The 26,672-nt window shown below is 41.4% G+C and overlaps 2 protein-coding genes across 5 annotated transcripts in view; one reads left to right on the forward strand and one right to left on the reverse strand.

Annotated features, from left to right (window-relative positions):
• The window catches only part of INPP5D (inositol polyphosphate-5-phosphatase D), a 170,738-nt gene extending 150,986 nt beyond the window's left edge, over positions 1 to 19,752 (reverse strand). Inside the window, exon 1 of the mRNA XM_070753044.1 lies at positions 19,630 to 19,752. Coding sequence (XP_070609145.1) covers positions 19,630 to 19,658 — 29 coding nt within the window. The 5' untranslated portion in view covers positions 19,659 to 19,752. The remainder of the gene's footprint in view (positions 1 to 19,629) is intronic.
• NGEF (neuronal guanine nucleotide exchange factor) overlaps positions 1 to 26,672 on the forward strand; it is an 89,916-nt gene that overhangs the window by 18,236 nt on the left and 45,008 nt on the right. For 3 of the 4 annotated variants that reach the window (XM_070753046.1, XM_070753047.1, XM_070753048.1), the window contains exons 2-5: positions 323 to 662; positions 9,767 to 9,896; positions 21,440 to 21,685; positions 22,421 to 22,560. In XM_070753046.1, the coding sequence (XP_070609147.1) occupies positions 395 to 662; positions 9,767 to 9,896; positions 21,440 to 21,685; positions 22,421 to 22,560 (784 nt within the window). In that variant the 5' untranslated portion in view covers positions 323 to 394. Of the gene's footprint in view, positions 1 to 322; positions 663 to 9,766; positions 9,897 to 21,439; positions 21,686 to 21,848; positions 22,213 to 22,420; positions 22,561 to 26,672 lie in introns of those variants that run through there. The other variant, XM_070753049.1, reaches the window with a different exon arrangement.

Raw genomic sequence — 26,672 nt, forward strand, 5'->3', positions numbered from 1 at the left:
ACTGTTTTCCCTTTAAAAAAAAAGTAAATTCTATTGAAGTGCAAGCTAAATTGCAATGTTAATTCATAACTTTTCCATTTAAATGCAGTTTATAGTAGTGTAGATTGTGGGATGAAGATGTGAATCATATACGGATTAATGTTTTGAAAGTATTATTAATGATTTTTCTTTTGATTAATGTGTAAACCATTTAATGATCTTAAAGGGGTATAGAATAATAAAGAATCAAGAAGAGTATCAATTTCTAAATTGTTATCAAGCAACGATTTATTCTTCATATAAAAATACATTGAACCTTCTCTCTCTCTTTTTTAATTCTCAGTTGAAAGATCTGATGGAATGTACGAAATTTCCTCGTTTGCTTCCTTGTTATTAAAGAATAAAAATTGTTGCTATGGAGAAAGGAAAACTGGAAGAGGTACAACGACACCACTGTGGGAGATCAGCCAATGGTATCCAGAAAGATAGTCATCCACAGGCGATATCAAGCCTGGACTTGATCTCTGATGATGATTCTGAGGCATCTGAGAGTATAACTGAGAAAGAACCAAAGACACATTACATTCCTATTCGAAGAAATTCCATATATTATCGTTCTGTCAAGCGTCGAAACAAAAAGAAAGCAAGGAGTAGTAGAGAAGTTCAAACAGAACGTTTTGAAGGTAAGGAGCTGCCTAAGTGGATAGCCTTACTTCTTTTCCCCCTGAGATTGAAAATTATGGAGCTAGAATTTGGGTGTTTGCCTTCAGGAAGCTGTTGGGAATCAAGTTACAGCAAGTCTTATAGGAAACAAAAACGGTTTGAAGAGAGAAAGCCAAGCAAGGCAAGATCTGATCAGTTTTATTGAAATTGAGTCTTAATTTACTTTGCCAAACCTGCCACAAAGGAAGGAAAAGAAGTTACCACAATATTTTATTCAAATGAGGAAGCCTCATATTTTTACTCAAAAGCAGAAATGGGATCACAGGAATGAATCTTGAAAAGCGTAATAGAATATTATTTTAAAAATTTGAATTATAAGTAACTCAAATTCATACACATTTCTGCCCCTCAACATCACGAATAAATTTTTGTATTAGCATCTACAGTATGTACACAATTCGGAGGTTCAAAATGATTGACTTATTAATTTATTTATATCTTGCCTTTATTATTTTTATAAATAATGCAGGATAGTCCATCTATCAAATACATTTTCCTTCTCCTATTTTCTCTCTAACAACAGCCCTGTAAAGTGGGATTATTTATTTATTTATTTATTTATTTATCAAACATGCATAGAATAGTAGTTTATATAAACATAAGTAAAAAGTAATGATAAAAAAGGACAGTACGACAGGGATGGTAAGCACAATGGTGCACTTATGCACACCCCTTACAGATCTCTTAGAAATGGGGAGAGGTCAACTGTAGACAATCTAAGGTTAAAGTTTTTGGGGTTTGAGGAAGAAACCACAGTCAGGTAGTGCCTTCCAGGCATTGATCACTCTATTGCTGAAGTCGTATTTTCTGCAGTTGAGTTTAGAGCGGTTTACATTTAGTTTGAATCTATTACGTGCTTGTGTATTGGTGTGGTTGAAGGTGAAGTAGTCATTGAAGTTGGGTTGAGAGAATGACTGGCCCAAAGTCATCCATTTGGCTTTCAGGCCTCATAGTTTTCTGTTTCCTAGCCTGGTATCTTCATAACTAGACCAAACTAATTGTTTTGTTCCTTCCAAGAATTCCTGAGACAATCATGCTAGCTCAGGAATTCTGGGAGTTGAAGTCCACAAGTCCACTGCCAATCATGCTAGCTCAGGAATTCTGGGAGTTGAAGTCCACAAGTCCATTGCCAATCATGCTAGTTCAGGAATTCTGGGAGTTGAAGTCCACAAGTCCATTGCCAATCATGCTAGCTCAGGAATTCTGTCCATTGAGGCAAAGAGCAGAGAAGCGAAGGGAAGCGTGGGTGGAGAGCAGCCCTTGAAATAAGCTGGTAGCCACGCCCATTCTTCCCAGCAGTCCCTGCGAGCAAATTAGGAGCTACTGGGAAGTAGCTCCAGCAGGAAGGAGGTGCTTTTGTTCCTCCTCGCCTTCTGCAAATGTCAGCCAGGTGTTAGTTCTCCCGGCCTCTCAATTCTGGGAGCTGAAGTCCACATGTCATAGAAGAGCCAACTTTGCCTACCCTTGCACTAAGCAACTGCAGTGATTTGTTTAGCAACTGTAGCAAAAAAAAAAAAAAGATTGTAAAAATCCACTTAGCAGCTGCCTTGCTTAGCAGCAGAAATTCTGGTCCTGATTGCGATCATAAGTTCAAAACTTTTTCTTATCGTTTGTTATAAATGACCAGGCCTATTCCTTATTCCTATGGCATACAGTGTAGATCTCTCTGTCGCTGTAATATTGCAAGCAGACGTCCATAAAAAAAAAATCTACTATTTAATATTCTGCTACTGTCCTGAATGTAGTCTCTGGATAAGATGAGCTTTTCTGTGTGCAAGGCAGACATCTTCTCCACCCTGTCAAGGCAGTGTGCTGGCAGGACACCATCCAGCTTTATTCACTGAATCACCTGGATTCCAGAGACTCACTGCACCAAGCCTCTGGCCGGGATTCAGCAGAGTCATTGCCATTGAAAACAACCCCACCCTTTTGAAGCCAAGTACTGTAGAAGAATATTGTTTAGGGGAAAAAAGCCTGCTCTCCGGTAGATGGAGGGTATAGCCTTGAAGTTTTGCTGTCCTGCACACTCTCTGCTGTTTCTTTGTGTCACCTAAAAAGCTGAAGAGGAATTCATACATTCTGCAGAACTTCATTAGGAGGCAGTGAGTCTCTTGTCTTCCTCTCTCAGTTAATAATAATCAAACTAGGGAAGAGTAAGTTTCAGCCTTCCAGTTTCTGTGGATTACTGCCTGCCCCCATAAGATCTAAACATTTGGCCAATGGGGAATCACTTCTTGCAGCGTTGACTAAAATGAACGGACAATAAGAATGGGTGAGCTTTTTATCTTTCAGCTAATTTTATGAGAATGTTGAAGTATTGTTTGTTTACAAAACTGAATCAGGCTCTGTTAGTACATGTAGAGCACATATAGTTTATGTATGGTAGGACTGTGTTGTATGGTTTTTAATGATTGGTTTTTTTAAATGTTTTGCTTCTTTTTAAATATTGGATTTGTATATTGTTGTGATTGCTGTGAGCTGCTCTGAGTCTTCGGAGAGGGGCGGCATACAAATTTAATAAATTATTATTAATTATTATTATTATACCATTGAAAGTGGGCATTTGGTTTCTTTGGAGATGAGATCTGATCTTATTTGTTTAGATTTATTGTTCATGAAATATATTCATCTTTTCTGCCAGTAGTTAATCATGGGAGGAGGATGGTATTAAGAGAAATAATATTATCTGCTGCCAAGGTTAAACCCAAATGAATTATTGCCTTGTACAAAGAAAAATAACAAGTTTAGCATAGGAAGTATAGAAGATAGCTGGAATAGCCTGGTTCATTGGCCATAGGATCAATTGTGTCCTAGTGTCAAAGGAGTAGCTGATTCTGGATTTATCTTTTTGTAAAATAAATAAGGACAAACAGGATAGATACAGTGAAATGAAAATGTATTCTAGACTTATTGAATTTTGTGAGTAAAGAAAGCAGATTTAACAGTAAATAAATTATGCAAATGCTAAATTGTACCTACGGTATATGTGCATATTTTAAAAATAGCTGAGAAAAAAGTTTCTTTTTACCTGTTTTATTTAAAAAGTTCATTTGAGTCTTATTACCTTATGTAACCTATTCAGTGCTGCAGTCATAAGAATGAACACACCTCTCAAGAGAATAGTACATTTCTAAAGCAACAACCCTTGCTTGCAGAATGTAGTATTCGTGTTAGAAAGGCATCAAAGAAACCATAAAGGTGACATGCAATAAATGACCAATAAATATATATTTAATTGCAAAATAAACTGTTAATAAAGGGCCCTAAAATATAAAGTGTCACGGTGCATTTACCCTATGAATCAGATTAGGTTACATTTAGTGCTCATTTTAACAAGGACAGACTTTTAAAATAATATTGTTCTGCCTAGAGTAAGGCTGCAAGGCTGCTGGTAACCAGATGAAAAAGGCACAAAAACCAATGACTAAAAGCAGGCTTATGTACAAGATTCAAAGGAGAAAGTAGGAAAAGGCAGATAGTTCCAAAGGTTGTCTCTGTGGTCAGTTCAGTATCAGTGGAGCGAAGATAGGAGCATGATAGGAGCATGACAGAAGCCAATAATGAAGTGATTCAGAACTGAGTTCTTGTAAAGTTAGAATTGTACAGACATACTCTGGTTGTCAGGTATTAAGGAAGCATCAGTTTCTTTGTGAACAGCCAGAGGAAGATTTATCTGACTTTTAAGGAGCTGCCCACCTCCAGGTTTTGGCTTGGGATTTCAGTGGGAATGTAGAGCAGGTAGGAACTTTAAGTAGGATTAGCCTATGTTCTGCAACTGCCATTGGAGTAACCGTACAGACTGGGCCCATTTTGCCAATTTCTTCCATCTTGGTGATTGAAGCTCTTGTAGATTGGCTGGGCTCATCCCCTCCCAGATCAAAACAGGATGGTCTAGGGGTGAGTTGGGTTGGGTGGGTAGCATTGACATAAGGCTTTGCAAGATGGTGGTGAATTGGTTCCTGAGTAAAGGATTGTTGAATGTGAAGCAGAAGCATCCCTGAGGTTGGTACCAGTTGGTGTTAGTATCATTGATATGTTGGTGGCATGTTGGTGCTCTTTGGCAAAGGAATAGAGAAGCTAAGTTCAGAGAAGATTGGGTGGGTAGAGAAAGAGGGACAGGCAAGGTTAATGATTAGAAGAGGGGGATGGAGGGGAAGACAGGGGATAGGCTGTTCATGGGGGAAATGACTTCATTGTTTTGAATCAGAGCATCCTCCAACCCCTTTTAGCCTGCCCCAAGGCCTGGTAATCAAGACTGCAAAGACACTGGCTCCTGACTGCTGTTGTTTAATACACAGTTAGCCTGTAATACAATTAGTCTCACCCATGATTTAATTGTGGGTGAGAAATTTGACTTTGCAACATCAAAACCTGCCTGGGTCCAGAGGGGGAGGGGTTTCCCTCTCTAAATTTGCCCTGCTGAGTTTTGCATCAGTTGCAAAGCCAGAATCAGGATGAAGGTGTAGCAATTGTTATGTGAGAATCCATAACAGCTGTCAGAGGCACTGATCCACAGATTGTCCAGTGTAAGATCCTCTTTCTAATATTGTACTACAGGGACCAGAAGGGACTGTTGTTAGCACTGATTATCTATGTTGGGTCTTGAAACATCTGCAGAAAAACAATCAAGCTCAGAGAGCACCAAGGGTGCCTCATTTTAACCCTGAGCTATAAATATTCTCCTTTATTTGTATTCTTGTGTAGCAGCTTTACTGCTATATAGGGCGTTTGCCCAGGTTCGCCTGGTGCACCAGTTGCGGCCCTATTTGGACCGGGAGTCACTGCTCACAGTCACTCATGCCCTCATCACCTCGAGGTTTGACTACTGCAACGCTCTCTACATGGGGCTTCCTTTGAAAAGTGTTTGGGAACTTCAGATCACGCAAAACGCGGCCGCGAGAGCCATCATGGGGCTTTCAAGATCTGCCCACGTTTTGCCAATATTCCGCGGCCTGCACTGGCTGCCGATCAGTTTCCGGTCACAATTCAAAGTGTTGGTTATGACCTATAAAGGCATCAGACCAGAATATCTCGGAGACCACCTTCTGCCGCACGAATCCCAGCGACCGATTAGGTCCCACAGAGTTGGCCTTCTACGGGTCCCGTCAACCAAACAATGTCGGCTGGCGGGACCCAGGGGAAGAGCCTTCTCTGTGGTGGCCCCGGCCCTCTGGAATCAACTCCCTCCAGAGATTTGAATAGCCCCCACCTTCCTCACCTTCCGTAAAATGCTGAAGACCCACTTTTGTCGCCAGGCATGGGGATAATTACCACCTTCTCCCCCTTTTTTATTATGTTTTCGGCCCAACCTCCCTAGTGGAGCTGCTAGAATCTGTGGCTTGGTTGGCCTTGGAGTTCCTCAATCTTGAATTTCCAGGTGACTTCAGGGAACTATTTGCCATCCTGGGGTATAGACTTGGCTCATGAAGTGGCTGAGCAATTCACGGTTACCATGGCAACTGTAGGCCTAATCCAAATTATCTCTGGCTTGATTACAATAAAGGGCATTTAGTAGACTTTGTTTTTAATCTAAAGGCACTTGAAATGGGATCTAGAACTGGTAATGTTACCATAAGTCCATTGCCATGAATAGGTCACTCTCTACTGGTTCTGGAGTTCTGTAGCTTCATCCCTGCCTATGGACCTATCAAGTAGTTTACCCCAGCATCTGATAGACCCTACTGAGCTCCACAGGGAGCGAGGGGTTGTTCCTAAGGTTCAACTGAAGCTTTAGTTGCTGCTTGGAATATAGGTAGTCTTCAGCTTAGTGACCATTCAAACAGTGAAAAATTGAGTTAAACTGTTTTTCACAATTTCATCCCCACAGTCGTGTGATCAAAATCCAGATACTTGGCAACTTTTCTTAAAGATATATCCCATAAACATGCATTCATAGTTTATATGTATTGTAATCCAACATAGTATCATACATGGTACTGACACAGACACTTGGCAACTGATTCATGTTTATGACAGTTGCAGTGTCCCAGAGTCTTGTGATCACTTTTTGTGACCTTCTTGTTGTTCATCCATCGTGTTCGAAGAGGACCTTGACATCTAACAGGTTGTGGGCTGAACACGATGTGTCCACAGGTGGCTGGTAAGACCTATACGGGCACGAAATGTTCTGCCACATGTTGGGCAGACCTTACAAGCATAGTCAACAGGGAAGCCAGATATCACTTAACAATCGTGTTACTAACTTAACAACTGCAGTGATTCGTGTAACAATTGTGACAAGAAAGGTTGTAAAATGGGGGAAAAATAAATTAACAAATGTTTCATTTAAGAACAGAAAGTTTAGGCTCAATTGCAGTTGCAAGTAAAGGACTACATGCAATAAGATAACTTGGGGTTTAGTTCTAAGTCATGCCTACGCAGACTTTATGTTCATGGACTCCTGGTTTTCAAAAGAATCCCAGGTGATGAATTGCTGATCACCGGCTGCCAGCAGTTTGGCAGATCGAATCTCAAGGCTTAAGGTTGACTCAGCCTTCCATCCTTCCGAAGTGGGTAAAACGAGGACCCAGATTGTTGGGAGCAATATGATTACTCTCTGTAAAACTGCTTAGAGATGGTGGTATATAAGTCTAAATGCTATTGCTAATTGGTGTAAGAAACACCAAGAATGTTGCTGGGAGAAAAAAAAGAACAACACGGGAAAGAGTATTGTTTAAGGATTACAGTAGTCCCTCGCTATATCGCGCTTCACCTACTGTGGCTTCACTTCATCGCGGGTTTTCAAGAAATATTAATGAGAAAAATCATTTGCGGATCTTCGCTGGTTCGCAGGTTTCTGAGGAAGTCGATCGGCAGATTTAAACAGCCCGCGGAACTCGATCGACAGGTTTTTCAAAAAAAATATATCTAAAATTGTAAATACTGTATTTAAATACTGTATCTAAAATAAATACTGTGTGGGAAGGGTTTATAAACACTTAAAACAATGAAAACTTACCAATTACAATATAAATACTTAAATAAGTACTATCAGTCGATAAATTCCCCATCGCGGATTTCACCTATCGCGGCCGGGTCTGGAACGTAACACCAGCGATAGGTGAGGTCTTACTGTAGCTCGTGGCAATAAAGGTGGCACAATATAGTTATTTGTCCGACTTTATTGCATCTGCAAAGTACCAACCAATAGCTCTGTTTAGGGTCACCAGGACCTTCCTGGGCAGGGTAACCTGTAACGATTATCTTAGGCATCTGTCATATAAAGTTGCTCAGATTCAATAAGAACTCTAGAGTTCAATGGAGTTGCCAGAGGCAGTTATCTTGGAGTATCACAGAGTAAAAGATCCTGTCTATCTCAATTAGGGCCAACAGGTTTAGACTCCTTCAAGTTAACTGTCTCTGGTAACTCCATTGACAGTCTAAACCTGTTGGCCCTAATTGAGATAGACAGGATCTTTTACTCTGTGATTTTGGCCAACTGTGTATTAGATCCATGTCCATCCTGGTTGATTAAAGTCTCCCAGTAAAAGACAAGCAGTTGGTTCCAGGAGGTGAGGAATGCTTCTCATTCTTGGACAAGGAAGTCTTAATCACCTCTCATTTTGATTAGTGTAAAAAATTTTTACACGGGGCTCCTCCTGAAGAGCATTTGAAAGCTGTAGATGGTCCTGAAGGTTGCAGCACAGGTAGTTTATTTATTTATTTTATTTTATTTATTTATTGGATTTGTATGCCGCCCCTCTCCATAGACTCGGGGCGGCTAACAACAGCAATAAAACAGCATATAATAATAATCCAATACTAAAACAGTTAAAAACCCTTATTATAAAACCAAACATACATACAGACATACCATGCATAAAATTGTAAAGGCTTAGGGGGAAAGAGTATCTCAGTTCCTCCATGCCTGGCGGCAGAGGTGGGTTTTAAGCAGCTTACAAAAGGCAAGGAAGGAGGGAGCAATTCTAATCTCTGGGGGGAGTTGGTTCCAGAAGGCCGGGGCCGCCACAGAGAAGGCTCTTCCTCTGGGTCCCGCCAAGCGACATTGTTTAGTTGACGGGACCCGGAGAAGACCCACTCAGTGGGACCTAACTGGTCGCTGGGATTCGTGCAGCAGAAGGCGGTCCCTGAGATAATCTGAACTGGTGCCATGTGTGCCCTTGTTATGCCTCTTGCCACACTAATATAACACCTGTGCCCTGTGAGCTGCAATAGCTCTCAATAGGCTTCTAGTTACAATTGAAAATGCTAGAATCTACCTAAAATGTTCTATAAAGCATAGGACCTGGCTGTTTGTAGTATTGCCTGTGCCCAACTGTTTTTGACTGCTCCCTAGTTCTAGCAGAGAGGGACTACTCCAGGTCCCTTCGATCAATCAATGCCAACTTGTTGGATCTGCAGCCATGGATACTTTCTCCATGCAGAGAACAGCAGATCCAGATAGCTTTGAACCTGTTAGTCTTTCATAAAGCACTGAAAACCTAGTTGTTCCCCCGGGGCATTTAAGCTAGTAGGTTAAATGCATTATCTTGATGATGTGGCTTTTTATTTTGAGTTTTATTGTTTAAACCAGGGCATCATTATAAGTTGAGTTTATGGTTTAAATCTTTGCATGCCACTCAGAATCACTGCTGTTTTAGGAAGCTTTATAAACCCTATAAATGTATTTTTGTTTTTTTTTAAAAAATGTCCTTACTTTTCCATTTGAGCAAATTTGATCGCGACCTTCCTGACTCCTTTCTACTTCTGTTTCTGATACATCCAATTGTTAGCATTTTCCTCTGAAAGCATCACAACATATATTACTTTCATCCTTCTGTTCCATAAAGCAAAGTACTGTATATTGAAAGCTGCAATCAGAGGAAACCTTTCAAGCAATATAACAATTCTTTATCTGAAAGGAATGGGGTCTTAAAAGCTTGGGATTTTTGTAAGATAGTAGCAATATACCCAGCTAAATATATTACCGTATGTTTTCTTTAGTATTTTGGAAAATGTATAAAAAGATGAATCAATGTTGCCCACTGAACATAACTATTGTCTCTTTCTTGTTCCTCTTCATTGCAATTATTTACTTATAAACACTTTTTTCTTGAATGCAAAGGCTCACTCAAAAATGGTAATACCAAAAATGAGTTTCTGAACAAAGAGGAACTGTTCCATATATTTCACAAGAGTCTGTCTGTACACGTAAAACCGAATATGACAGCCACAGAAGAACAATGGTTTCAAAGGTAAGAAAAATAATATCTTATTTCCCTGAAAATATAGAAATAAAATAGAAAGGGTGGCCTTATTTTTATTTTATTAAGATTAAAATTTGTTAGTCAATATTGTCCTGCCATTTTGATTTCTCTATTTCTTTTTTTCCCCCCTCCATCCTCCATCCACTTTGTTCTGTCAGTTCAATTATTTATTTATTTAATCTCACTAGCCAAATTGTTTGACTCCTCCTGAAAGTCAAGACAGGCCTGTTGTCTATCAGTGCAGAGTTTCAGATAGCATTATAAGAAAGAACAAATGAAATCCAGAATGGAAACCATGATAGTATAGGAATACGTTTTAAAGTACAGTACTCTTTTCATTGGCTAGATGGACTTCCAATAAATTAGAAAAGATGATAGGATTCTTCTCAAACCTTGGTCACAAGTACACAAGTCACAAGGACTCTGTTGTTTCATCACCTAACCCCCAAAACTTTACCCTTAGATTATCTACTGTTGACCTCACCCAATTCCTAAGACGTCAGATAGGGGCGTGCATAAGTGCACCAAACATGCCTACCATCCCTGTCCTAATGTTTCTCTCTTGTTAGTAACAATATCACGTATATAAACAGTATTATTTCTTTGTATACCACCAATATGTACTTGACAAAATAAATAAATAAAATAAATCAAGTCAGGTTGCCCACTGCAATAACACAATCTTCTCCATTGCCTATCAACCAATCAATCTGCCTGCTTGCTCATCCCTGTATAAGATAAGAAAGTGGACTTTGATTGTGTGTGTGGCTACCTATGGGAATGATGGTCAAGGACAGAAGTGAGCAATCCAAGGTGGTTTCTAAAATGTGCAGAGCCAAAATATTTGAATTCTGAAACTGTGTGGAGAAGGACCCAAAGAATATCATAGAAACATAGATATCATAGATGTCTTAAATTCTACAAAAACCTTTAAAGGGCTGATTTTCCTCCATTAGAAGAAGTCTGAAGAGAACATAATTTTTTAAAAAATCAACCTCCCATAAAAGACGTTTCTTGATCCTGACCACTCCAAGGATTCCTGAATTCACTCAATGGGTTTTCTTAAGTGAAAAAAGAATTGCTCATTGGTGGCTTAAGGGTCCCAATGTCAGTTTATCCCAGAAGCAAAACCTACTTCAATTTCAATCACTTAATACTGAAATTCAGATATTGCTTCAGGTTTTCATGGAGAATTTCCTCATGGAAAGCCTGCAACTGGTCTCAAACCTAACCACTAAAGCAGGAAGAACTGTGACAGAAAATACTGAGTGATCCCAGCCACTAAGGTGTCAGGATAAAACAGACGTGTAGTAATAGAAAAGGTGAGGAAAACATAGGGGGGGGGTGTAGTAGTAGTTAAAGCGCAGTTGAGAACATAGCAGGGTAAAAAGGTTTTTTAAGACAGCTACCAGCTGCTGGAGAAGAGAAAGAATACAGGTGACTGACTTGACTTACAACAGTTTGTTTAATTTAATAACCATTGGAAGTTTCAGTGGCACTAAATAAATGACATGACAATTTTTCTCATGACTGTTGCACTATCCCCATAGTCACATGATCAAAATTCAGATGTTTGGCAACTGGTTCCTATTTATGACGGTTGCAGTATCCGGGATCATGCGATCACCTTTTGTGACAAGCAAAGTCAATGGGGAAACCAGATTCACTTGTTTATGTTTAAAGATTCATGTCCTTTCCTACATTTCATTTAGAATCCAATAGGTACTGAGTTATAAATAGTTAAAGGGTTATAGGTGGGTTTTTTTTAAAAAGAAGAAGACTAGACAACCATTTGCCTGGGATGATATAAGGTTCCTGCCTTGAGCAGAGACTAGAAAATCTCTGAGGTCCTGTCTAGCCTATGATTCTCTGACTCTAATAAGATTTAATTTGGGAAAATTGAGGACCTAGAAGGGTGGCCATTCAGCTAATTATTTTTGCCCTCCATTTGTTACATTACAATAAAGAGAGATAAATGGTTTGACCTCAGCTGGTATGACAAGATAAATTTAATTGTGAAAGTTTATATAAGAGTTCAAATGGAAATAAGCTTCAGTTTTATGTCTGAAAGAAAAATTCTGGATGCATGAAATATTACTGAAAGCAGTAACTCAAGTAACCACAATGTGGATAAATTAGAACCCGTTATTTGTAATCTAAAACAATTTTTAGGCCATTATTTTCAAAGCCTGCATAAGATACAATCATATTGTCTCTGGAAGAGTATAGGAAGGAGAACATACCCTTTGACAGGAAAGTAAGGAGTATCAAGAGGAGTTCCAATGAAGGTAGGGCATGGAGGAGAATTCTCAGGTAGATTATGAGAGGGTTAAGATTCCATGCATTGCAAATATGAGAATGACCCCAGTGGTGGGTTCCTACATTTCTTACAACTCTGGCATGACAGCTCTGGTCTGACTTTGCCAGTCCATGTGCGCCATCTTTTTTGAATTTATTTATTTATTGATTGATTGATTGATTGATTGATTGGATTTGTATGCCGCCCCTCTCAGCAGACTCGGGGCGGCTAACAACAGTAACAAAACAGTATAATCCAATACTAAAAACAGTTAAAACCAATTATTTAAAAACCAATCATACATACAGACATACCATGCATAAAATTTTAAAGGCCTAGGGGGAAAGTGTATCTCAGTTCCCCCATGCCTGGCGGCAGAGGTGGGTTTTAAGCAGCTTACGAAAGGCAAGAAGGGTGGGGGCAATTCTAATCTCTGGGGTGAGTTGGTTCCAGAGGGCTGGGGCCGCCACAGAGAAGGCTCTTCCCCTGGGTCCCGCCAAGCGACATTGTTTAGTCAACGGGACCCGGAGAAGGCCAACTCTGTGGGACCTAACTGGTCGCTGGGATTCGTGCGGCAGAAGGCGGTCCCTGAGGTAATCTGATCCAGTGCCATTAAGGGCTTTATAGGACATAACCAACACTTTGAATTGTGACCGGAAACTGATTGGCAACCAATGCAGACTGCGGAGTGTTGGTGTAACATGGGCATATTTGGGAAAGCCCATGATTGCTCTCGCAGCTGCATTCTGCACGATCTGAAGTTTCCAAACACTTTTCAAAGGTAGCCCCATGTAGAGAGCGTTACAGTAGTCGAGCCTCGAGGTGATGAGGGCATGAGTGACTGTGAGCAGTGACTCCCAGTCCAAATAGGGTCGCAACTGGTGCACCAGGCGAACCTGGGCGAACGCCCCCCTCGCTACAGCTGAAAGGTGTTTCTCTAATGTGAGCTGTGGATTGAGGAGGACGCCCAAGTTGCGAATCCCCTCTGAGGGGGTCAATGATTCTCCCCCCCAGGGTAATTTTCCACGACTTTTGGCTCTCATAATTTTGAGCATGTGCATGAAATGTCGTGATGTGCATACAGCGTACCCACCCCTCTCTGGGTGACATCCATTTCTTTTTCACCACAGCCTTTTAGACTAGTGTCTAACCAGTGATGGCGAACCTTTTTTCCTCGGGTGCCGAAAGAGTGTGGGCAAGCGCTATCGCACATGTGCGAGTGCCCACACCCATAATTCAATGCCTGGGGAGAGCAAAAACAGCTTAGCCCCCCCACACACACCTCTGGAGACTAGAAACAGCCTGTTTTCCAACTTCTGGTGGGCCCATTAGGCTCATGTTTTGCCCTTCCCAGGCTCCAAAACTTTCCCTATAGCTGGGGGAGGGCAAAAATGTCCTCCCCCATCCGCACAGAGGCTCTCTGGAAGCCAAAAACGCCCTCCCCAAGCATCTGTGTGAGCCAAAAATCAGCTGGCTGGCACACACATGAACATTGGAGCTGATCTAGGGCAACAGCTCGTGTGCCAACAGGTATGGCTCCGCATGCCACCTTTGGCACCCATGCTATAGGTTCGCCATCATTGGCCTAAGCAGAATAACAGATTTGATTTAGGACAATGAAGAGAGATTTAGTGCTTGTCTTCATGTCCCATTAACTGTGACGTAAATACGCCCTGCTAATGGTTTATTAATTCCATTTCGTTAGGACATTGCCTGAAGGCACTGACTTCCGTAGAGGAATCTGCTTGTTTGATTCCTGACTGCCATTTTCTAAACCAGGTCTTAAATGCAGATTTTTTTGAAGTGCTAAACGGGCATCCCCTCCCAGAAGTTGGGAAAGGCAAATTGCAAAAATCTGTGTTGATACACACAATGAACATCCTCCAGATTTGTACATACATCCTCACATCATCTATGAAAAAATGTCAACAATATGGTGCTGCTTTTGTGAGAAAGCTAGTACATGGTGCATTTAAAGAGAACAGACAATGTTGCCAGCTGTTTGTTGCTCACTATGGCACCACTGAGTGAATTACAACATTTGCACTTCTTCTGCCAACAGGGAGACAGTATATCTTGCCTTTTTTTAAATTGCATTGGTTGATGGAATGCCATTTTGCCTACTCTTCTCCAGCTTCATGATCCTCCATGGGCTAGTTATGGATCTACCAATTACTGTATAGGGACAGAACTGGATTCATTGAGTAGTTCTATCAGCTCCATCACCTTCTTTCTTAGATATATTTTACTATGAGTATATCCTCTATAACCTTCATCATGTATTTTACTGTGTATACCCACTAAAACCCTCATTGTGTATTGGACAAAATCAATCAATCAATAATAAATAAATAAACAATGTTTCAAAATGGGGCACACTCATTATACTCTTCCTCCAACATCACTTCCATGTCAGCAGCTGCTTAGATGAGCAATTTCTGGATATAAATTTAGAGCTAGACCTGTATTGTAGGCTGACTAACAGGTCTGGCCAAAATGTCAGGTTTTTCATGAGAACAATGATTATATAGCTAAAGAAGCTGACCATTGTTTGACCAAATTCACCAATGAATCTGATGTAACACAAAGCAAGCAGGTTTAATTGTTGAGTTGTAAAACATAGAATCCTATTCAGAAATTATATTTTGTAACTTCGCTTATGTTTTTTCCAAATAGACATACCACTTTTATTTTCATCTGTAAGAATATGACTACAACAATCATTAACCAAATGCCAAACTAATGATATCATCTCTCTCTTCTCTCTGAAATCCTTTTAAGCATTGCCAGAATTTTTGAGAAAAAAAAGTCTTTTCACATAATGCATTCTCTCCCAAATGCATGTATAAAATGGCCCCAACTTGATTTTATACTGCACCTGTTTCACTCAGGTTTGTGCCAATGAAGTGGAACAGAATAATTTTAATCTAAAATTTGTAACATCCAATCTAATTTAAATAGACACGGAAGAAGAATTATAAGCATTTATTTGAAAAATAACAAAAAATATATATTAAAAATGTTCACCCTGTCCCTGACATGCTTCAGTATTTATTATTTATTAATTGGACTTTTATGCCGCCCCCCGGGGTGGCTTAGAACATATAAAATAAATATATATAATGTTCTGAATCCAATCAATAATTAATCTAACACTCAAACCCATTCAATCCACTAACTCGCATAACTTTCGTTGGCTGGGGCAGAGGTCAATAGCCCCAAGCCTGATGACATAAATGAGTCTTGAGACTCTTATGGAAGGCAAGGAGGGTGGGGGAAGTGCGAATCTCTGGAAGGGAGCTGATACCAGAGAGCCGGGGCCACCACAGAGAAGGTTCTTCCCCTAAGCCCCGCCAAGTGACATTGTCTAGTTGACGGGACCTGGAGAAAGCCGACTCTGTGGGACATGACCAGTCACTGGCATTCATGCGGCAGAAGGTGGTCCTGCAGGTATTCTGGTCCAATGCCATGTAGGGCTTTATAGGTCATAACCAACACTTTAACTTGAGTCCGGAAACCAATTGGTAGCCAGTGCAGACCGCGGAGTGTTGGAGGGATGTGGACATGTCTGTGTAGTCCCATGACTGCTTGCGTGGCTGCATTCTGCACAATTTGTAGTTTCCGAACAGCCCTCAAAGGTAGCCCCATGTATATAGCATTGTAGTAGCCGAACCTCGAGGTGATGCAGGCATGAGTGACTGTGAGTATTGGGTATTGAGTATTGTGAAAGGGTTAGCCACAATTCCCTCCAATGTTCTCTAAAGGTTGAATGGGCAAAAGGAGTTGTTATCTGCCTCTCTCTTTTACCTAAATCCAACTTCAGAAGGATTTGAAATGTTAATGTATCTGCTTCTACTCCTCCAGTCGAACTATTTCTGCAGAACTGGTAAATCTATGAAAGGAAATTATGTCAAAAAGAAAATGAGAGTAATTACTAGAATTCTAAAATTCCAGTAATACAAGATGTGTCTTTATGTAGTTTATATATGGATCTCTCTGTTTTGATGGAAAACAGTGGATTCAGTTCTTAATTTTCATTGTATAAAAATAAATGCCCAACATGTGCTAAAATAGGGGGGAAATAAAAATAGCTCCCCTTCTACGCTGCAGCATGTAAATTAAAAACAAGCTGGACAGCAAATGAATATAATAATTGCACTGCTGGCTCAGATCTAAAAGCCACCTAATCCACCATCTCAATACCTCTGAGAAACATAAAATAAAATTGGTTGAGACCATGGAGAATCTCTCTAACCAAAAAACAAAAAAGGAGAACACAGAAATGGGTTAATGGTCTGGCAGTAAATGGCAAACTATATAAGAAACAATTTAATATATTAACAATGAAAATAGTTTAGTTTATAAGAATATTCATGACAATCCAAACCCTTATTCTCTAGACCAGTGTTTCCCAACCTTAGCAACTTGAACATATTTGGGCTTCAACTCCCAGAATTCCCCAGCCAGCGAATGCTGGCTGGGGAATTCTGGGAGTTGAAGTCCAGATATCTTCAAGTTGCCAAGGTTGGGAAACACTGCTCTAGACTTCATGAAAAGACTTTAGGCTACCATAAGATGCTTTCAAAGTCATCTATATACCTCTTTAGGTGTATTTCTTTTAATACCATAATATAATGATCGAACAGTGCACTATTCTGAGAAAGTTATGTTTATGAGTGACATCTGACTAGTCAATGACAATTTGAAGAGTAATTAGGTGCATTATGAATGTGGAAAACCTCCCTGTGATTGTTTTATCCTCAATCATTATATCCTTTTGAAACATCTCTATAGTTTGGAACATGGAGCATGGAGAAACAGCATTTAATTTAGAGGAAAGACTCAGCAGATGGTTTTACTAATGAGGGATATATTACCAACTTTCTGGCCATTACTTTATGGATCATTCTTTGAAGCTTGCATTTTATTCCTTCCCGTGGTTTAATTATCTGCAGGCAAGGTTTTCTAGTCATGGATGAGGAATCATCAATGTTTGAACTATAATAACCAGTTCCATAAGATACTAAAAGTCCTCAGCTATGATGAATATTGACATAGACACCAATCTGTTCTGCTATTTTCCCTCTAAATTCATTTTCTCTTTTATATCATTTACCAAAGGTCTCCTGCACATTTAAAACTTTTGTTTATTGCCAAATTCAATATGTTGCAGAATTGTCATACTCTAGGAAGTAGTATAGGTAGGGAAAATTCTATAGCAAGGTGAAATTGATTATGAAATTAGTTAAATTGGATTCTCTGTTAAAATATTTTGAGTTTGATTAGAGATGGTATAGAATATGCAACTTAGTTTTCTTCTAACTGACTGACTTAGCATTTAGCACAACTTGGTGACCTTGAAAATTAAATAAGATCAAAACTAGTTAGTATTTGGGTTAAAAAAAATCAGGAAATAATGAGTAATTCTCTACATTGTAGAAATTTAAAAAATATTTGTTAAAATTATATTTGGAATAATAACATAATGATTCTATGCATTAAAGAATTCCTATTATTGGGCAATATAAAAATATAATAAGTAACCATTAATGCTTTAGTGCAGGGGTGTCAAATTCACGTTGTTACAGTAGCATCATGTGACATACTGGGACTCCCCCCCCTTTGCTAACAGTGTGAGCATGGCCAGCATGTAACGCATCCGGCCCATGGGCCAGGACTTTGACAGCCCTGCTTTAGTGCATAGATGAAGAGATCAAATGCATATTTCTTATATATATCAGATCTTATGCTGCATGGTAAACTCATATAAAGACAGATGCATGCTATTGTCCAGATCACCTAGACTTTGCTCAACAAAACACATTCATTAATCTCTATAAAAGTTAGCATCAGACAATTTTGCCTTTCATGTTTCAGGCATCAACTTGTATTTTATAAACCAAATTGCTACCCAGGAAACACAAAATATTGAATACAGTACAGTATTTTTCATGTTTGAAATGTGAGCACAAGGGCTAGAACATATAAACTTGATTTTGCACAACATATTTAATTTTAGTGTGGAAATAATCAATTTTCTGTATTTGAACAATATATTGGATAATAATAAGTCAACTAAATTGGTTTGGTTGCACAAAATAGTGAGCCACAAACAACTACAGTAAGCTTAAAAGTTATCAAACTTTTCAAACAAATATTGCATAAATCCAGCCATTGTGTTAATGTCAGAGAAAAAGATTATAAATCTCTCTGTGTCTCTTTTCCCCTTCTTTCTATGTACAGTGGTAACTCTACTTATGAACTTAATTCGTTCCGTGACCGGGTTCTTAAGTAGAAAAGTTTGTAAGAAGAAACAATTTTCCCCATAGGAATCAATGTACAGTAAAAGCAAATAATGCATTTGATTGGGGAAACCACAGGGAGGGTGTAGATCCTGTTTCCTCCCAGGAGATTCCTAGAGAGGCTCCACAGAGGCTTCTCCCTGCCTTTTTCGGCCCTATTTCCTCCCAGGAGATTCCTAGAGAGGCCCTACCGAGGCCGATTAGAGTTTCGGATGCTCGGGTTTGAAAGTGGAAAATGGTTCTTGAGAAGAGGCAAAAAGAACTTGAACACCCGGTTCTTATCTAGAAAAGTTAGTGAGTAGAGGGGTTCTTAGGTAGAGGTACCACTGTACAGTATTCTATAGCAATGTAATGATAGGCTTCAATAGCTGTTATACTTAATCTTCTTCTTTTTTTTGCAATATCATTTGTCTGCAGCATATAGATCTTCACAGAAACAATATTTTAAAATTAAATATGCTTGTTCATAAATGCATTCCTGTTACAAACCATTTGCCAGTGTGAGATTTGGTGTTCCCTCCTTCCAGGTATCAGAACAAATTATTCTGTCAAGTCCACTTAAATTAAGTTCCCCTATAAATTCCCATTTATTAGTGAATTTCATCTGTGAATGCTCATTCTGTATTCATTTTACAAACTTCTAGCAAGTTCCAGCTTTATCTCTTCTAGTCAATTTCACAGCAGGGAAAGAAAACTTCTAGATTTATAGAAGTAGTACAGTCCATCCTCGACTTATGACCACAATTAAGTCCAAAATTTATATTGCTAAAGGAGTTGTTAAGTGAGTTTTGCCCCATTTTGCAACCATTCTTGCTGGAGTTGTTAAGTGAATCACAGCACTTGTGAAGTTAGTAGCACAGTTATTAAGTGAATCTGGATTCCCCGTTGCCTTTGCTAGTCAGATGGTTGCAAAAGTGATCATGTGTCCTCGGGACACTGGAGCCCTCATAAATAAATAACCTTTCTCCAAGGGAGATGGGTGATTAAGAAATACAAAATATTTGTATTTGTATTTATTGGATTTGTATGCCGCCCCTCTCCGTAGACTCGGGGCGGCTAACAACAGTAATAAAAACAGCATGTAACAACAAATGTAAAATATAAATAAATGAATACATACCAGTGGCCAAATGTCCAAATTTTGATCATGTGATACTGTCACGGTTGTGTGAAAAACAGTCATTAGTCACATTTAGCTTTGAATGCCCAGCAAACAAATGGTTGGTCTGTATTTGTCTTCCATCAATATCCTACACATTTCTGAGGAAGAATGAACAATATCAGAATGATGGATTGGGAGTATGCAACTTTTATTTCATCAGCTCTTTTATTCTTGACAGGATATGGCAAAAACTATTTTGGCATGTATTAATTTGCTTTGCCCAAGCACTATTTTCTTTTACAAGTCTAGTTCTTGGCAATGCAGTCTATTATGGACAAGGAACAATTTCAGAGGATGTTTATGAAGATCAAAGGACCATAAATTAAATCCTAGGAGGAATAAAGGAACTAGGTTCTTTAGTGTAAGTTATGAGTGAAAACATTAGTTATCCAAAGAGTAGCGCAGGCAGTACTTGTTCTGCCATTCTGAAGGACCAAACCAGAACTAGTGTTTTGAAACCATAATGAAATAGATTCAGATATGAAATGTCCTCAGAGTAAAAGCTTTCAACCAGTGGAATAGAATATTGTCATATTTATGTGCTGTCCAGAGTTGCCTTGAACTGTAGCATGTTCTCCTCCAGTGAAAGGCTGAAAAGCCAATATTGTGCAGTGAATTCTGCATTAAGAAAGGACTCTCAATTCCTTTCAAGTTGGAAGGATATTTCCCCATTATCTCCTCATCCCTACCTTATACTGGCTGTCCTCCTTCCTAATTCTTATCTTCATCCCCTGTCTCTGTTGGTGCTCGTTCCTAGTCACAAAGCCAACATTTGGTACACCTTGAGGCTGCAAGATATACAACTATAGATGACTTAAGCTTTGTCTTAATTTGTTGCCTAGATTAAGATGATGTCATGGGATAAGAGGAAAAATAAGTCTTACTACTGCATGATTGTGCTGGGGTTAGGTACAAATAGGGGAAAATAGATTGTGATTTGCAGTTAGTTTCAGTGAATTCCAGCCCTGTAAAATTGGGGGATCTGTGCATCAGATTCAGGGTTTTGTGCTAGTTCTGCATCTGTGTCCCAAGTGGTAATATACCTGGCTATTACATCTTTTTTTCCACAGACAGATGCTATCTGTAATTTCACAATAGGCTCAAGTGGTTCATTAAAAATTGAGACTACCTATTAGAATTGATGTCTTGGGATTCACTTTTTGTCCTTTCAGCAGCTCCAGATTTAATCAGTTCTGTGCTTCTTTTGGTCCTTTCCATGCTTGATTCCACCTAAAACAGGCAAAGCTATTTTGGTTCCATGTTTTCCCAGGACGTAATGCCGATTAGAAACCCCCAAACCATGATGGCCCATTCTTTATAGAATAAATGTATTTATAAATGTATTTTGCACTTTGAAAGTATCTGAGATGGACTTCATTGGGGGGAAATGAAAATACCATAACGCTGGAAGCTGGCAATTTTGCTTCCTATATTTTAATTTTACTGAAAGTAAACAACCCTTCAGTTCGGGCAGGAAAACTGGCGGGGTGGGGGCTCAGAAACCTCTCTGACCACCCTCCCCGGCGCTGCCCTGTGAGGATCTTCTGACGTGACCTTTGGCCCTCTCCGGGTCCGTTTAAGCAAAGCAGCTAATTCAAGGAAAGTGTTTCAACTTCCACTTCGGCGGAAGAAGTGGGTGCCTGGGAGCTGTACAAGACGAGGAAAAGTGTGAGGGGGCGGCGGCTGCCTCTTTTCCCACCCGCCACCGATCTTTCTCTACCTCTCTCTCTCCCCCTCTGCCCTCCCCCACTTTTCCCCTCTTGCGCAGGCTGCTCCCTTCCTACCCCGGTTACCGTGGCAACCGCCCGGACTTCCCCGGTACCGCGTCTGCTGCGGAATCGCACGGCAGCAGCAGCAGCAGCCGCCGCCGCCTGCTGCCGGAATCGCTCCTGCTGCCGCCGTCCTCCTCCTCGCCGCCTCGCATGGAGCTGCTGGCTGCCGCGCTCAGCGCCGCCTGCGCCTTGGACCACGAAGGATCCGGCGAGAGCGGGGCCGCAGGACACCCAGCTGGCAGGTGAGGAACTCCCCCCCCCAAAAAAGTGGGATGAATGAGTTCGCGCGTCCTTGGCGGGGGTGAGGGTGGGGGTGGGCGCCCCTTCCCGCCCAAGCCACAACGCGCGTCGTCGCCGCTCGCTCGCTTCTTTCTTTCTCCCCGGAGCGCCAACTCCGGTTGCTGCGCCTTTCCCGGACAGAAGCTCCCGAAGTTCAATTAGTTTCCGGCTGACTCCCGCAGGGAAAAAAAAGAGGAGAGGCTCTGCCGTCCCGAAGTCAACTGGCCGACGCCGGGTCTCCTCAGGCTCTCTCTCTCCGAGCCCCGTTTTTCTCCCTCCCGTCCCCCGCCCCCCCAAAGGGCGCGCAAGAGTTAAAACTCCGCCGTCTGTGGAGGAGCCTCGCCTCCGCTTGGCGACCTTCCCTCCTTTTTCGCTTGCCCGCGTCTGGCGCGACTATCTTCCCTCAGTAAATACCCGAGTCCCTCCCTCCTGCCCCGGAGACCAGAACGGAGGACTTCGAGTTAAGGGGAGCTTCAATGCCCCTTCACAGGTAGCGTCAAGGAAGGGCCGCTGACTGAAGCCCCGATTAAACTCACTTTAATTCCGCAAGCACTCAACACAGCCCGGCTAAGTCGCTGCCTTGGGAAAAGGGGGTTATTCCGGCCAAAAAGGCTGGGAAAGGGGGCTCGAAAGAGAGAACTGACGCTCAAACGGTGTTGTTTTTCTTTCCCTCTCTCCTCGTTCTGTCTCTACCAAAGCGAATCCCCCTCCATGGCGGGGCCAACTTCTTTCCCTGAAGAAACCCCTGAGCAGACTGACTGCCCGGGTGCTTTCCCCGAAGCCCTGCAGATTCACCCCATGACCGCGGACTCTTGGAAGAACTTCATTGAGGAAATAGGTAAGGAAGACCCCCCTCTTCCCTTCCCGCGCAAACCCTGAGAACTAACTGGGAGCTGCGTTGGTGTGGACGGATGGGTTGAAAGACCTCCTGGCTTGTCCTGTTGAGGAAAGCAGTTTAAAGGAGAAGGAGCATTTAAGAACTACCTAAGTAGGGATTGATAACGTTTGGTTGCAAGGTTTTCCCACTGGGAAAAGGCTTTTACTTATTTGCTTGCTTGTTTATATACTGCTCAAAAATAAATAAAGGGAACACTCAAAGAACACATCCTAGATCTGAATGAATGAAATATTCTCATTGAATACCTTTGTCCTGTACAAAGTTGAATGTGCACAACAGCATGTGAAATTGAGTGTCAATCAGTGTTGCTTCCTAAGTGGACAGTTCGATTTCACAGAGGTTTGATTTACTTGGAGTCAGGGCCGCCGATAGGGGGGTACTACTGGTAGTGGTGCACCGGGCCCGGCCATGAGGGGGGCCCAGTTTTGCCCGCCGTCGCACATGCGCAGTACCGGCCCTCTCTTGCCTGCCTCACCAACGAAAAAGGTGGGCCCTCTGGCCCTCGCGAGGCAGGACTCGAAGAAGCCCCGACGGAGCCTTTGGCAGCGCGGTCCTCCAGTCCCAGAGTAAAGCGTGCGGCGAAGGTAGGAGCCCCTTCGGGGTGGCGGTTGCAACTTGCGCTTGTGTTAAATTTTGTTTCTTTCCTAAGCAGCCTTCTGTGTAAAAAAATCCATTTGGGAACGAGTCGTTCCCAAATGGATTTTTTTACACAGAAGGCTGCTTAGGAAAGAAACAAAATTTAACACAAGCGCAAGTTGTAGGCTTCCCACGCGTGCGCCAGCATCCCCCAAAAGCCCCCCCGTGCACCCTTTTCCAAGGGCGCGCACGAAGCCGCGGCCGCCCCCACCCCCCGCGCCTCTAGCCCCCTCGTGCCCCCGTGGCTACTCGCCGCTGCCCTCGCCTGCCCGTCCGCTCCGCCTCTCTTCCCTGCAGGCATTCTCACAACGGGGGCCACCGCGCTCTCTCCATCTCCCTGCTAGCCTGCCCGGAGCATTCAAAGTAAGAGCGAAGGTTTTTCTTACTTTGAATTTTCCGGGTTGGGCTGGCAGCAGGAGGGTGGAGAGAGCGCGCGTCAGCCCACGCGCCCGACATTCCAGGCGCCGTCCCCTGACCCCGGTTTCCTGGATTCCTGGTGGCGCCGACCGAGCCCTGACCAGCGGGCTCCCGACCGAGCCCTGCGGCGGGAACGAAGCGAGTGGGGCGCTCCCCGCCCGGCTGCAGCTCTTGTAACTCGGCCCAGGATGGGTGTGACTCTACGGGCTGACCTTGTCGGGGAAAGGGAGGGGAGGGGAAGAGAGGGCCAGGAGGACACAGAAGGGAAGGAAGGAAAAATAGGGAGGGAAGGAAGGGAAAGACGGAGGGGAAGGAAGGGGAAGAGGGAGGAGAAGGAAACAGGAAGAAGAGATAGGTTGGTTGGTTGGAATGAAGGAAGAAGGGAAAGAAGGAGAAAGGGGAAGGGAAGGAAGGAAAGGAAAAGAGGGAGGGGGGAAAGGAAGGAAGGAGAGATAGGTTGATTGTAATTGAAAATTACAATTGAAAGTAATTGAAAATTACTTTTGCCAGCCTCCGGAGAACAAGGGAGTGAGAGCGATGACAGAACAAGATAGAGAGAAAGTGAGAGAGAAAGAGAGAGAGAGAGAGAAATAGGAGGAGAGAAAGAGATAGCAAGAGAAAGAGAACGAGAGAGAGAAAGAAAGAGTGTGAGAGAGAAAGCAAGAGAGAGAGAGAAAGAAAACAAGAGAGGGAAAGTGAGAAAAAGAGAGAGAGAGAAAGAGGGGGAGAGATAGAGAAAGAGAGAGAGAGAAAAGAGAGAGAGATCAGAGAGGAAGGAAGAGTGAGAGAGAGGAAGAAAGCAAGATAGAGAAAGAGAGAGAGAAAGAAAGTAAGAGATGAGAGAGGAAGGAAGAGAGAGAGAGAGGAAGAAAGCAAGAGAGAGAAAGATAGAGAGAGAGAAAGAAAGAGAGAGAGAGATGAGAAAGGAAGGAAGAGAGTGAGAGAGGAAGAAAGCAAGATAGAGAAAGAGAGAGAGAGATAGAAAGAGAGAGAGAGAAATGAGAGAGGAAGGAAGAGAGTGAGAGAGAGGAAGAAAGCAAGATAGAGAAAGAGAGAGAGAGAAGGAAAGAAAGAAAGAAAGAGATGAGAGAGGAAGGAAGAGAGTAAGAGAGAGGAAGAAAGCAAGATAGAGAAAGAAAGAAAGAGCTGAGAGAGGAAGGGAGTGAGAGAAAGAGAGAAAGCAAGAGAGAGAAAGAGAAAGAAAGAGATGAGAGAGGAAGGAAGAAAGTGAAAGAGAGGAAGAAAGAGAGAGAGAGAAGAGTGGAAGGAAGAGAGAGAAATGATAGAAAAAAGGGGAGAAAAAAAGAGAAATGAGAAAATGATTGAGGCAGAGAATGACAGGAAAGAGAGAGAAACAGAGAGAGAAGTGATTCTTGATTTAAAACATATGGTAAAAGCACTTAAATAATAACAGAGAAAAAAATCCAGCCCTCACCTGTTTTTATTAATAGTTTTGCTGGTTGTTTTAGTTTTAATAGTAATGGATTTTGGTTTTTTAAAATTATTATTGACAAAATTGAACGGGTCCAAAGACGGGCTACAAGAATGGTGGAAGGTCTTAAGCATAAAACGTATCAGGAAAGACTTCATGAACTCAATCTGTAAAGTCTGGAGGACAGAAGGAAAAGGGGGGACATGATCGAAACATTTAAATACTGTATGTTAAAGGGTTAAATAAGGTCCAGGAGAGAAGTGTTTTTAATAGGAAAGTGAACACAAGGACAAGGGGACACAATCTGAAGTTAGTTGGAGGAAAGATCAAAAGCAACCTGAGAAAACATTATTTCACTGAAAGAGTAGTAGATGCTTGGAACAAACTTCCAGCAGACGTGGTTGGTAAATCCACAGTATCTGAATTTAAACATGCCTGGGATAAACATATATCCATTGTAAGATAAAATACAGGAAATAGTATAAGGGCAGACTAGATAGACCATGAGGTCTTTTTCTGCCATCAGTCTTCTATGTTTCTATGTTTCTATTAATTTATTTTAATAAAAAAGAAGGGATTTATTTATTTATTTATTTATTTATTTATTTATTTATTTATTTATTTATTTATTTATTTATTTATTTATTTATTTATTTATTATTTCTATGCCGCCCAGTCCCAAGTTTTTCCTTATTTCCAGATTGCATTTCTTCTTGGTGAGGTTCCGCCCATTGCTTCTTGTACTACCTTCAGGTGGCATGGAGAATAAATAGATGCCATCTGCTCTGTGGCAGCCCTTTAAGGATTGGGAAACTACTATTATATTCCCCCTCAGTTTTCTATTTATTGAGTTAAACATACTCATTCTCTTAGCCCTTGTTCATAGGATTTAGCCTCTAGGCCAGGGGTGTCAAACTCAATTTCATTGAGGGCCACATCAGGGCTGTGTTTGACCTCACAGGGCTGGGGGAGGGCTTGCCCAGGGTGCGTGGCCATGGTGGGCATGGCACCGGATTTGGGGGGCAGTAGTTTTAAAATGGCCGGGGGGGGCCCAGACACTTAGGCTGTATGGGCCCCCAAAATTCCTGATGGTGGTCCTGCTTGGAGTTATATTGGGTTGTTTAAGTGTTCCATTTATTTATTTATTTACTTTTTTATTTACTTTTGAGTCTTCGGAGAGGGGCGGAATACAAATCTAATTAATAATAATAATAATAATAATTATTATTATTATTATTATTATTATTATTATTATTATTATTATTATTATTATTATTATTTAGCATGTGGGCATCCACAGGAGTTGTGCAGTGTTTAGTGGATGTATAAAACTAAGGGAAGGGTTCAAAAATTACAAGAAGGGAAGGGGGCATGATTGCAGGGTTCCAGCTGCCATCTTGCCTCTCTTCTTTTGACCCCTGTCCCTGCAGCTTTCCCCACCCGTAAGCTTTCTTTGAATTGTTCCAGTTCTGGGCTGTCACAAATTTTTCCAGGAAAAAGTTTGGACATCTTATTGGATGGAGATGAGGAGAAGCTTGATTCTGAATGGCTGTTTTGAAGCAGAACA

The sequence above is a fragment of the Erythrolamprus reginae genome, chromosome 5 (assembly GCF_031021105.1).
Source record: "Erythrolamprus reginae isolate rEryReg1 chromosome 5, rEryReg1.hap1, whole genome shotgun sequence".
NCBI lineage: Eukaryota > Metazoa > Chordata > Lepidosauria > Squamata > Dipsadidae > Erythrolamprus > Erythrolamprus reginae.